Raw genomic sequence first — 14,524 nt, forward strand, 5'->3', positions numbered from 1 at the left:
GCCGCAATCGCTTGCGGATTCTTCAACAGGTATTTTAAGTGAGTAGGTTGTTAGCCCACTGCACCGAGCCGTCTCTAGTTTAGTAGTGTAAGACTAGAGGGAAGGCAGCTAGTCATCACCACCCACCGCCAACTCTTGGGCTACTCTTTTACCAACGAATAGTGGGATTGACCGTCACATTATAACGCCCCCACGGCTGAAAGGGCAAGCATGTTTGGCGCGACGTGGATATGAACTCGCGACCCTCAGATTACGAGTCGCACGCCTTACGCGTTTGGCCATGCCGGGCCGGAATATCATATACTTACTACTAATTATACAGAGATGTAGGAGGCATGTTAGAAGTGGGAATGTGTGCCACCCATTACAGATAAGGTCCAGAGTTCGCCTTAGAGTCCTGGGTCATATTGGATTCTGGATTAAATGTTATATATTCTCCTGTTTTCCTGAGAATAATGTTTATGATTTTGATGGATTTTTTACTGTGACAAATTAAAGAGTGGAGCCACACCCCTGCTTTCTTCGCTACTGTTATATTTTGTAGGCTAATTGGAATAATAAGATGTAAGAATCTACAACAGGTGCACAAAACTTTTTATGAGACGCCCCCCATGTGGCTCAGCGGTATGTCTGCGGACTTACAAGGCTAAAAACCGGGTTTCGATACCCGTGGTGGGCAGAGCACAGATAGCCCATTGTGTAGCTTTGTGCTTAATTCAAAAACAAACACAACAACAAACTTTTTATGAGAAAATATAACTAAAATCTAGAAAGTTCAGGCATTTACTAAAGCTAGTGTTAAAATAAGGATTTAAGATCATATTTGAACATATCTCGTCGAGTTTGTTCTAAAAACATATAGTTTACATATTTTTCTGTTGTCCAATAAAAGATATAAGAAGTTAATATTTTTGAGAGATGTCAGTGTTTTTGTTCACCCCTGTATATATTATTATTTGTGAATATGATGTGTACCAATCTTATTTCATAATTCAAGAGAACTTTGAAAGCCCAGTTACATCAATAAAAATAACCTGTTTGTCATACATATATGAACTATTTAAATAATTAAAAGGTATATGTATTTATTATACTAAAAACAAAAATCGTATTTTACTTGACAGGTTGGACGAAATGCTGAGGCTATGTGTGTTTATCAGGAGGTGTTTAAAAGCAATCATGCTCCCAAGTCTGGAATGGAATATCAAGTGAGTTTAGAATGACATAACGTATTTTTAGCTTCAGAGTCTTTAAAGTTGAACAAAATGAATAAACAGTAAAAGAAGAATACATAATATATAACTTCTCAGATTTTCTGTTAATTTATTTAGTTAATCATATTACAACATTCATACCTAACGTTTTTGACTGATTTCAACCAAACTTAGGTACTTATGTGTTCGACGTATTATTCTGTGGAATAAACATCGAAGGCATCATCAGAATAAGCTAAGGAGGGGGGGGGGATATTAAAATATGGTCCACCCATGATGCTCCTGGAGGCCTCTTTGTCTTACTGTGGCACTGAATAGGTATTTCAGTTATTAGATGTATTAATGCAAAACTTGCATACTACAACGAACAGCCGTGTACATTTGAACAACACGTGTATAACTTGTACAACAATGTTATACATGTCTTTTTTGTTCTGCATCTCTCTAATGTCTGGAGTGTAAGAACAGGTTATGTTTTGGTTCTGTGCTAGGGCCTTCATTATGATACGATAGAACAATACTTGGCCCGGCATGGCCAAGCGCGTAAGACTCGTAATCCGAGGGTCGCGGGTTCGCGCCCGCGTCGCGCCAAACATGCTCGCCCTCCCAGCCGTGGGGGCGTTATAATGTGACGGTCATTCCCACTTTTCGGTGGTAAAAGAGTAGCCCAAGAGTTGGCGGTGGGTGGTGATGACTAGCTGCCTTCCCTCTAGTCTTACACTACTAAATTGGGGACGGCTAGCACAGATAGCCCTCGAGTAGCTTTGTGCGAAATTCAAAAACAAACAGAACAATACTCAAAAGACTTGTTGTTACGTATAATTTGCTTATAGTAAGTTTAGACCAGATGGGAAATAATATTTCCCACACTTTAACTGGGGGTGCGTGATGAAAGTAAAATTTAGTCTCTGAGCGTGGATAAAAGCGTGCTGATGACTGGCTTTTCTCCTTTAATAGGCTTGACTTAAGTACTAAAAACAAATGTTTACTATATACATAAGATATGTATATAATTAGCCGAGTTTATTGTAATTCACTTTTATAAATCATTTAAGGGATATTTGAGAAATTGTTGGATGTTAATGTGATTGCAAAATTTCTCACAATGTCTTTGTTCTCTTTAATGGCTACAGCTAACAGAACTGGAATTGCCGACAAGACGCCCAACTGACATTTCCCATACTGTAACCAAAGATATACTGACTGACTTATTTGAAACTTTGGATTCGGTAAGTGATATGAATCATTGTAAAGTTCGGTCAAACTGTTTAAAATATGCAACTTACTTGATAAATTCGTTAGTCTTAAAATATATAAAAACAAATTGATGCATATTCAATCACTCATTATAAATGACATTTAAACAATTTTGTTTTATGAAAAATTGTTCAATACATTTTAACGTGTAGTGATGACCAGCTGTATTCTCTCTAGTTTTACATTGCTAACTTAGGGACGGCTAGCGCACATATCCCTTGTGTAGCTTTGCGCGAAATTCAAAAAGAAACAAAAACTGAACACATTTCAATATAATAGTATAAACTATATACTTTTGTTGCTCCTATAAGGGACCCGATATATTTATAAAGGTAACCTTCTCTCTGACTTGTCCTGCGATTTTAAACTTCATTAATAAAAAATAAATCTTTAATTTATGGAACCTTTAAATTAGAATTTTTTTTTTAATTTTGTAGTTTATTATAAAATTCATTTTATACTTTCAGCAGTAGCCTCTGAACAACAATATTAGTTACACATTTATTACTTAGCAACATGATATAACAGCCATTTTTGGAAAGCATTGTTATCAAATTGTACTTGCTTTTCTATATATTAGAAGTTGTTACATAAGGAACTACTTTTTTTATACAGTTTTCCGCTAAACTGCCTCATGAGGAAGATGCGCGCACGTGCGTGTCTGTCTGTTCATGATTTATGTCTGTAATTTATAAAGTAAGGAACCAGTTATTTTTTATGTGTTTTTCCATAGCTTGTCTAATTAAAAGGATGCGCATGCGCTCACGCACGTGGATAAGATAAGTAATAATACCCAGATGCAAACCCTCAGGGCTCACTTTGTATGGATTCAAGATTTCAGGTTTATAGATTCTCTCCTCTTGGAGGTATAGCGGTCACACACACAGGCCCATAGACAGGTTCTTTTATTATTATAGATTGTAGGTTTCGAAACGTTTATTACGAATATATTTTTAATTTCTGTAGTGCGAAGTGTTTATAAATTTTTAATACTTGTAAATTTCATAGAAACTGAGGATAAAAACAGTAAAACTGCAGAGCATTCTGTTAAGTTTCAAGTAAGTTTGCAGTTTTTATAAGCGTTGCAAGTGAATTAAAGGAACTTAAATATCTTTAAGCACATTTAAACCTCGTTACAACATAATGAGTTTCTGCAGACTTTATTAACGTAATATTATTAGAATTTGAAATACACTACCGTGCAATGCGTATTAAATCCCTTGTGTATTTTCAACTTTCAATATTTCTATGTGTATAAATTTTAAGTCGATTAATTAAATAATGTTAAGAGTTAAAGATGAATTTATAAAAAAGCTTTTCTGCTGAATCACCAGAAACTTATTTGTCCTAATTCACTATGTAATTATACATAACATTAATAAATTGAGACTTCATCCATATGATCAGTTTGTATTTGTTAATAATAAAATTGTACAAGATATACTGTACTAAAGTGTTAAGTCAAAAAAATATTTTGTCATTCTATCCATTTTATGTGACTAATTCTTCTATGCTATTACAAAATGTAAATTTCACCACTACGGTAATGCTTCACAGATCCCTGTTGATAATTGAATGGATCAGGGTGAAAATAATTATAATTCTTTAGAATTTCCATATACTTGTACCAGGAGTATGTCATAAAGGTTTTGTTTGAATGAACATACTGGTCAAATAACTGTCATGGTACTCCCTGTAGTGTATTAACTATATAGAAAGAAGCTATAATATGGTACTGGTATATACTAGAAGAAGTCGACTTAATAGCATTTCGCAAGTAACCTTTAATGAAAACAGTGTTTAACACTGTGTATTAAATATTTTTGTTGTCATGCCCTTGTCAAAAAACGTACAGAATTGTCAGTAGAGTACAGAATTCACGTAAAAGCTTTATGTGATGTAGGTTAGACTCTCTGACAAATTGCTGCAGACTTAAAACGCTCCCCAAACACTGTCACGTACACCCTAGATCATGAGGCTGAGACAGTTAAATTAGAAAATAGAAAAGGAAGAGGCAGAACACTTAAACTCAATGATACTAATTTTAAGTATTTTTATTTATGTAACCTTCAGGACAGAAGGAAGAATACCACTGATCTCAATCATAAGATAAACAAATATATACCAAATGACAGAAAAGTGTCCAGATCTACAGTATCAAGAATATTTAAAGAGAATGGAATATTTGATCGTGTAGAAGTTCAAAAATCTTTACTTTGATCTCCAAATATTGCCAAGAGACTGAAAATTGCTAAAAAGTACAAAAACCGGACTACTGGTAATAGGAAAAGGGTATTATGAATGAATGAGTCCAAGTTTGAAATATTTAGTTCAAAGCATAGGTTTTACGTCTGGCGGGAGAAAAGTAAAAGATACTTACTTCAATGAAAGCACCTACCATAAAACATGGAGAGTGCAATGTGATGGTTCAGGGTTGTTGTTCTATTGAAGCAACATGAGGTATTTACAAAATAGATGGAATAATAAACCAGTACTATCACATGCTGATCCGTCATGGTATACCCAGCGGTTTGCGTATTCTTGCCAAAGTGTTCTGCTACCAAGAATATAATGACCCCAAAACACTCATTAAACCTATGCAGAAATTACTTAGCTAAGAAAGAAGCTGCTGGACTCATTGAAATAATATAATGACCCACCCCTAAAATTCCGATATCAACCAAATTGAGCAGATCTGGGACTTCGTAGATCAAAAACTTGACAAATCAAAAGTTACCCCCAAAGAAGCTTTATAGGAGTTTCTTAAAGACGTTTGATGCAAAATCCCAAAAGACACTTTGATTAATTATGTGCAACAATGTCTAAAAGACTGTCTGCAGTTATTCAAGCAGAGGGACAAACAAAATATTAACTGTTTGCTGAATTCAAACACTTCCACTGATTTCTATTGTACTAAATATGAAGATGAATAATATTTTAATGTTTCATCTGCCCCCAGTGGGTCTTATTTTTTTTGTGTTTAACGATAAAATCCATGAACAGATTGACGGATTGGCTATGGGCTCCTAATCTTTTCTATGCTTGTATGAAAAAGTTTGGTTACACTCCTGTCCTGAACGTTTTAAACCTATGTATTACAGGAGATATATTGATGACACTTTGTTAACGAATTTCTCCAGTTTATAAATAGTAAATAGCTCAATATAAAGCTTATCGTTGAAAGTTTAAAGAATGATAGACTCTCCTTCTTAGAGATTAGAAGCTCATATCTTAACTAACTAGGGTATATTTGCTACTAAACTGTATCATAAACCCACTTTCACCGAACTTTATAAACATTTTTAAAATATTCACTAATTGAACCTTTAATGAAAATCTGGTTAAAACCATGTCACATAGAGCGTTTAAAATATCAGAAAATCAATACCTTTCATGAAGCAAAAGATGGAAACACTAAAATATGTTTTAAGTTTGTTTTTTTTGTTGTTCTTATAAACAGTAATTACACACAAAAAAATCGATAAATTAAGTACCTCATATGTCGTTAAATTAGATGTCCCTAAAAAGACTGTTATTTTAATCATACTCTATTTGATGACTGCTTCAAATGAGATTCGGGAAACAAAATTTATAAAATTATCAAACAGTTATATTCATAAATACAGTTATAATGTCTCTTTAAAACAAAGTATAAGTTATAAGGCAGGGGTGGTCAAATCGCGACTCGCAAGCCACATACGGATCTATGGCTTATGATGTGCGGCCCGCTGAAATATGTTGGCTCACCTCCTTTTTGTGCCAATCAATATGAAAGGTGAATAAAAAACTTTCAAGCTTTATAATTATTTATCGGGTATAAACTGAGAGTCCGCTGAATTAAAACGTAAGTTTAATGTTCATGGTGAGTAAACATATTTAAAAATTTAAATCCTAATTTTAATGCTAAATTTGAGTCAGTGATTAAAGAAATTTCGAGCAGCAACGATTACAAAGAAGTTATGCTGGAGAATCGGTAATCATGCAAGTCAGTGCTGACAATGTTAGTTTTAGTGGGCGTGGCTTACGATCGCGTGATTGTGGCATGTATAGCTGTGTTGCGGGCAGTGAATTGGCGAAGTATTGGTGTGATACTAGACGCTGTAGAGTGTGGTTGCGTTGCGCGTGGTGAAGATTATTGTTTCCTTTCACTTTAATTTTTTAGAAGTGCCTGTGAATATTTTGTGAAGGAAGATAGCGTCATCAAATTGTAAGAAGCGAAAGTATGAAGACGAAAACAGAAATTTTAAACCAGAGTGGGAGGAAGATTTTGCATTCACCGTTAAAGGAGGTAAATCTTTGTGTCTTATCTGCAATGTGTTACACAGTCATTACAAAGCCAGTAACTGGAGACGCCACTATGAAAGAAATCACAAACTTTTCGTCTGGTTATCCATCTAAATCACAATTACGGAAAAATAAGTTAACTGTGTTAAAATCACAAGTAAATAGCCAGCAGACACTGCTGACAATGTTCAATAACGAAGTTCATATAAGGACTGAAGCTAGTTTTGTTATATGGAATACTGCTCGTGCTAAACGCCCATATTCTGCTGATTAATTTGTTAAGAAGAATAGCTGAATGTTGCAGTGTTAGATTCAAATGACATAAAACTTCAGCGACTAACACCAGCTTCACGCCACACTACAGAGAGACGTATCTTCCAGATCAGTGCTGATGTTGCAGGCAAAATGATTTAAGGAATTCCTTTGCATTTAGCTTAGCCCTTGACGAATTTACAGACATACAAGACAACCCACAGGTGGTAATTGTTTGTTATGTTTCCTCTGATGTAACTGTGAAAGAAATGTTGGGTCTAGTGGCACTAAAAGAAAAATTCGTGTTGTTGACATTAAAATTGTGCTCGACAAAGCCCTCAACAAATGCTGAAATTCCACTGGATAAACTTATCAGTGTTGCAACAGATGGAGCACCTGCAGTGGTGGGGAAAAATAGAAGATTAATTGCACTTATGAAAAGTGATCTCAGCTTTCCAGAGTTTCTCCCTGTTTATTGCATTATTCATCATTAACACCCAGCAGCCAAATACTGTATGAAGATGTTATGAAGTTTGTTCTTGAAATTATCGGTTTCATACGCTTAAATGGGAAGACCCACCGACGGTTCAAGAATTTTATTGAAGAATTGAAACTTGAAGATAAACCCAGTGATGTCTCTTTCTAATTCATTGTGAGGTGGCTGTTAACCAGTAATGTCTTAAATAGGTTTGTGGATCTGTTCGAGCTTATTATTATTTTTCTTGAAGAAAAGAAAAGATTCCATCCTCAAGTGGGAAATAATCAATGGACGCAAGATATAATATTCCTTACTGATATAATGAATCATCTACAAATTCTCAACTTAGTACTCCAGGGAAGGATAAGATTGTTTCTGATCTTACTCGAACAATTTTCAGCTTTTAGAATAAAATTAGACTTTTTCAAAGAGACATTATTGTTAAAAAACTTCAATTACTTTCCCAATCTCAAAAGGAGAGTAAATACATTACCTGATATTGAAATAAGACCACAAAATGGAAGATTACAAAGATAAGTTACAAGGACTGCTTGATAATTTCCTAGACAGGTTTGAGAACTTGCAGAAGCTACAGCCCTGCTTCGCCTTTCTTGTAAATCGATTTCATGGTTGATATGATCAATAGTGGCTGTCCAATTCTCGAACCTCTGGTTACAGGATCATCTGCTGTGGAAATGGAACTAATAGAACTACAGGAGGACCTGAATCTAAAGATGATCCATAAATCCCATTCTACAATTGAGTTCTGGAAGCAAGTTCTAGAAATAAAATATCTTGAACTGAAGAAAATCAGTGTGCGACTTATCTCAATTTTCAGCACAACATACTGCTGTGAATCACTGTTTTCTGAAATGGAGTTTGTGAAGTCAAAATATCGTGCAATCCTTACAAATCAACACCTGACGGAGCTAATTCGTACAGCCTTGACAACACATCAGCCAGAATTTCAATGACTCACAACCAAGATGGAAACTCACAAGACCTTTACTAGCAGTTAATAGCCTGATAATTGTATCAATGTTTGTTTGTGTCAGAAAAATATTATAAGACTAAAATTTTGTAAGGTGATATCTGATAAAAAATATCTCTAATTGTATTGTTTTACATATTTTCTTCCATGTTTTGATCAGATATTTACAAAGAGAAATAAATTTCATTAAAATATTTTTCCCCTTTTATTTTTATTTTTGGTGGTCTCATTTAATATTAATGAAGTGCAAATTTGCATATTTTTCTTAGATGTTTCTGTAATTCATTACCATATTAAATACGCTCAATATAGTTAAAACAATAATCAGCCAGGACTTGGAAAACATTTGGTATATGTATGTGTACTTTGTGATTTTTAAAACTAGTACAAATTAACAGTTTAAAAACTACATACATGAATAAATATTATTACGTACATGTATTTATTAATATTTATATAAAATTTATGTGACACAATATGCATGTAACAATAAAAACGTGTGTGTAAAATTTGTTCATGTCTTGTGGCTCTCAAACATTTGAAGTTTATCGTATGTAGCTCTTACGTTAAGCAAGTTTGGCCACCCCTGTTATAAGGGCTGCTCAACTTTAAAGATAAACAACATACATTAAATATAACTTCATGTTCCGAAGGCGTAACCATAGGTATATTGGAGCAACCACCAGAAGGCTTTGCAGTCGAATAAAAGAACATTGTAACATTAAAACCTATAATACCAGTAATATTAATAACCACTGACTAAGCGAATGTGATGTTGTGTCTACCTCCCAAGAATAATTACAACTTAGAATGCTGTAATTCCTTTCCATTAAGCTAAAAAAGCCAGTTTTCAACCAGAAGATGAACATATTGCCGTTACATCTTCAATAGTGTAAATGTAAAGGAAGAGTAGAACATGAATTTACATCCTTGAATATTAGGTGGACTGAAACCGATCAACGTTATAAAACTAATATATGCATAATTCTACGAAAAACGTTCACGTGTACACTTTCTCCAAAAGGTTGGCAACTCACTTGATTATTTTATCCATGTTTTATATTTATTTAGTTTTGGAGATCTTTTGGACAAGTACTCTGGCCTCCTTACTCAAAAATAACCATGATATTGTTGGTTGTATGGGTAACGACTTCATTTGGGTAAGTTTTTAAAAAATCTATCATAATATTACTTTGTACCTAATACAAAACTATTGCTAGATAATAATTCTGTACTAGTTATAGTCTTACATAATATCTTATGCACACGCTCAGTTTATAGAGTGGTAAGTTATTTAAGTAGTCTCAAATCTTGTTAGAAGTAACTTCAACTAATCGGAACCTGTTTCGGTATTATTTTACTCTACTGACTTCATGCTTCATAGATTTTCGTATGTACATTATAAATATATTATTTAAGATGCTATGTTTTGAAAAAAACATTTGTGATGATTCAAATAATCATCGAACTTTAAGAAAGATAATATTTATAGCATGATTTGTAAGTGCATAAAACATAATATTCAAGTGAACATTGTTTTTCAAAGATTTTATGGCATATCCGCATGGAGTCCGGAGTACATAAAGAAACTTCATGTGGAAGAGCACCAATCAAACACTGTTGATGTACATAATCAAACGATTGAGAATGTAGAATTTAATGCTACTCTGGAAAACATCAACTTCTACGGCAGCCATTTTGACAACGTTAGGTTTAATGGTATGGTTCTGAGTCATTGCATCTTTGAGAACTGCGTCTTCTTGAATTCCACGTTTGTCGAAGTACGTTCTAGCAAAACGTTTTTTCGACATTCAGAATTTTATAATATTTTCTTCATCGATACGGACTTTCAAGACTATCGTTTCCAAGAGTGCAATTTCCAGGACTCCACATTCGTCAATACAAAACAAGGATGCACCATTGACTATGATATCAATTTTAATCTTCGGACAATTTTCTTAGAGAATCTATTTGTACAGTTAGCGAGTGTCCCTGGAATTTTTATTTCTTCATGCGTTGTGAATCGTCTGGGTCGAGTGAAAACACTGGGTTAGTGAAAATTTTAAATCGCATTGCAAATCTTTTTTTTTTTTGTAACACATTTATAACAACGTGGACGTTTCAAATATGCATAAAAATCCTTTTAAACTTTTTTTTTTCATTTAGAAAACGAGATACTTTTACCTGTAAACAGTTTTAAAATGGCCAGATAATGCAGATTTTACAATACTGATATATCTGTAACTGTACCACCAGCCAGTGTTTATATTTTTCCTAGTGTTTGATCAGAAGATTTAATGTCCAGTTTAGGTGTTAAACCTTCGGTGATCATTACGATGATATTTCTACCATCTTGAATGAAATCATTGTGCAGCAGGCAAAAAACAAAACAAAATCAGGATGAAATAGCACAAAAAGCAACAAATATATTTGTAGGATATTTTAGTTATTTTTCTACAAACATTTTCTATTTAGGTGGTAATTATAATTCTTATTTAGAGTATAATAATGGCTGAAACATTGACAATGATGTTTTTAATGTCATGTAAATATTGCCAGTTTTTTATGATGATGAAATAGTTTCTCACAAGTTGTATATATTCAATTTTCCGTTATTTTTTTTAAATAGTACTTTAATTTGAAAATAATTCACAGGTACATCCTTGCTTCTAGCCAGTCTTACTGCATTCTTCACCTGGATCTTGGAGTCGGAAGCTTCTGTTATCGTTTTTCAAAGTGTCGTCTGTTTCATTTCCATATCTGGATGGAATGCTATCGATATCATTACCACAGAGATTTACCCCACCCATATCAGGTACATACAGAGGTTAATTACACTTTATAACAGCAATTTATTTATCTTGATCGACTAGCAAGTTGAACATATGCGAGGCCTGACATCAAATTTCGGGTACAGACAACAGTGCTTACTCTTGGTCATCAGACTGAGAATCAATCATGACTATAAATAGAAATTATAGAAAAGACTAACCGGCATTGAATTTCACTTTCATGTGCTTACTTATAATTAAAACAGAAAAAAAAAACTTTCGGTTTCCTTCGAGACTAATAATATTTACGCTCACTGGTTGAAATGTGTTTTTTTTTCATTACTATTATTTTCCTTAATTAGGTCATTAGCCTTTGCAGGCTTTTTTTTACAAAGAACTTTCAAAGATAAATTAATAGACGTCTTTATTTCTTTCTTGTATTAATTACTTCTAATTACATTCAGGCTCATTGCCCGTTAAATCGTATATCAACTTATCTTATGAAAGATATGCTTCTTGACTAATCCAAAACTAAAGTTTATTTTGAATTTCACGCAAAGCTACACGAGGGTTATCTGCGCTAGCCGTCCCTAATTTAGCAGTGGGCTGTGCTTTTACTGACGAATAGTACGACTGATCATTACATTACTATGCCCTCACGGCTGAAAGGACGAGCATGTTTGATGAGACGACAAAATTAATGTTAATGATCGTTATATTTCCTTTATTTTGAATTCTGAACCGAAATGTCACTGTTCAAATTAGAAAATCGTACGTACAAGAGTTGTGCTCCGATTTGTTTCAGTTCTCTAGTATTATGGTAATTTTTTCTTGCTTTTCAGAACAACGGGTTACGGATTTTTAAGCTCCGTAAGTTGGTTTGCGGCTATTTTAGGGAAGTTGACATTCGGCACGTTTATTAATGCAAGTAAAGTGGGGACTATACTAACGACTGCCACGGTTTTCCTAATTGGTGGTATTGTTTCCCTCCGACTACCAGAAACAAGAGATACTTTTATGTGAGAAAGGAAGAAAAAACAGAAAGACGTATTTATTTGTTTTCATCGAAATCACTTTGTTTTTATTTGTCGTATTAGTTTGGAACTAAACATAGAGTCATGTTCTTCACGAGTGTCAACTATTGAACAAGTATGTTATAGCTATTCGAAAGTATTTCGTTACCCATTTAATGAAATCTTTATGCATGGATTAATAGCGTATTTAGCGTTAGGAGTATTAGCCTATTTTAACGATACAACGTAGTCAAAACTTTAATTTAAAACATTGATGGTTTTTTTTTTAAAATAGGAGTAATACTGTCAAATTTCATAGAATGCCACACTAGCGAATTAATTTACTTGTTTGTACCTTTAAGTGTATACGTAAACGTTCTATTACTGAGAAACATTAGGTGTAATGCTAACTTATTGTACGTGATTAACAGCACTTTACTATTGTTACATAGCTATAAAAAACAACAGCAGAATGGTGGTTGAACATACTCGATATATTTTAAATATTTATATTTTCAATATCGTCGAGTGCTGATTAACTGTTATATAATAATAAGTTCATATTAATATAATAACAAATGTAATAATATAAGACTGCACTTCTCGTATAAGGTATTCGACATTCACGCTAACATATCTCTTGAACGTTTTCAGGGATGAATATCATCATTTTTATTGAACTAAGAGTTAAATGGACAATCTTTCATTGTGTAAGATCAAAGTATTTAAAATTTATTTTTCAAATGACTCTTAAGCAATTTCAAACACTTATATTTTGTATAATTAAAGGCACTGACGCAAAGCATGTGGTTAAAAATTGTCTGGTAAAGGAAGTGCTTTTATCTTTCCTATTATAAATGATTGTTACGTCGAACCATGTTAAAATCAAGTTTAAAAACAACTATTTATGCCCCGGCGATATTATAACTTGCATAATTTAGGTGATTGTTTTAAACTACGTTCCTTATTCAGTTTACTTTTAGTGAAATATGAAGTTCTTTATGTATGTTTTTGAAAGACGTTAATGTTACCATTAATATTTTATCCACATACGAAATGTATGACCACTAATATGTACTTTCAAATCTTAAAAGCTAAACTCTCTACATTTTTCACAGTACATCAAATCATGTATATGTAAATTAAAAAAAAAACAGGTCAATACGTGTACACAACGTTTCGCTAGATAGATAAAAGAGATGGAGTTTTCTGATGAAAAAATTTGGTTACCATTATAATCGGTACAGGAAACGAAACGTTATTTGATTAATATTATCACAACATTGTATGTTTAATAGGAAGGAATAGTTCCTGCGAAGAATTACGTTAGTACTGTTAGCTTTTATATATGAGACGTTGTTATTGAAATCACTTTATTTTTATTTGTTTACGTTCACTGTTTTAAGCTCAGCTATAAAAGAATGGACCATAAACAGTTCTGTTGGTTTTGCAGTGTAATAAGAACATATACATACAATAAAATAACTATAACCCGTAATTAACTCTGTTATACTTTACTTCGCATGTATTACTTCAAGATAATATATTATCTGAAGTCATTACATAAAAATTAATCAAATATTTGAATGTGAAACAGAATAAAACAATTTTACAACAGATATCACAGTGTCTTAAATTTCTTTGTTTGCCCAGAAAATGCACAAAATAAGTTGTTCGTCGACACTTATTTTGGATTACAGTGGTAAATAAAGTTCATAGCACTGTTGATGTTATTATCCAATCACTAGATCAATAAAGGTGATAGTCTAGGTTTTTAATAGCATTTTATTATTCCAGTGAAACTGTCCAAGGGATTACTGCTGGAGTGCTCCCTGTGATATTATGTAATATGAAATGTTATATGTATTAGTAATATCTAAATAGAAGAACGTGAACATCTGTGATTGTACTTATTTCATGCTTCTAAACAAAAGGAAAACAGTAAGAAGTATTTATTGAAAATGCATATCAACATTAAGTAGATGATGGAATTCTCAAACTGTGGTACATATACCAATGATGGTGGGTACTTGGAGCTAATGTCAGTGGTATGCAGCAAAACAAACTGTTGGTCAATAACTGAGACTGAAAATCAAGCACCCTGAACCTGATAATTGCTAAGGTTACTGTAAACAATGGAATAAAGTATGCCAATTGTTAATACAGCAGCTTAAAAGTATACTCATTAATTGTGATACTGACAAGCTTTGGCTTCAAGTTGCATTCATTGATTCACACTTTCAGTGTCTTTGACTTCAGGTTGC

At 33.2% G+C, this 14,524-nt stretch overlaps 1 protein-coding gene across 4 annotated transcripts in view; it reads left to right on the forward strand.

The window, feature by feature from the left end:
* The window catches only part of LOC143232056 (synaptic vesicle glycoprotein 2C-like), a 50,250-nt gene extending 36,492 nt beyond the window's left edge, over positions 1-13,758 (forward strand). For all 4 annotated transcript variants that reach the window (XM_076467083.1, XM_076467081.1, XM_076467080.1 and 1 more), the window contains 6 exons: positions 1,125-1,208; positions 2,348-2,443; positions 9,548-9,636; positions 10,023-10,525; positions 11,132-11,291; positions 12,090-13,758. In XM_076467083.1, coding sequence (XP_076323198.1) covers positions 1,125-1,208; positions 2,348-2,443; positions 9,548-9,636; positions 10,023-10,525; positions 11,132-11,291; positions 12,090-12,270 — 1,113 coding nt within the window. In that variant the 3' untranslated portion in view covers positions 12,271-13,758. The remainder of the gene's footprint in view (positions 1-1,124; positions 1,209-2,347; positions 2,444-9,547; positions 9,637-10,022; positions 10,526-11,131; positions 11,292-12,089) is intronic.
* Positions 13,759-14,524: the final 766 nt, after the last annotated feature.

Source organism: Tachypleus tridentatus, chromosome 11 (genome assembly GCF_004210375.1).
Source record: "Tachypleus tridentatus isolate NWPU-2018 chromosome 11, ASM421037v1, whole genome shotgun sequence".
Classification (NCBI taxonomy): domain Eukaryota; kingdom Metazoa; phylum Arthropoda; class Merostomata; order Xiphosura; family Limulidae; genus Tachypleus; species Tachypleus tridentatus.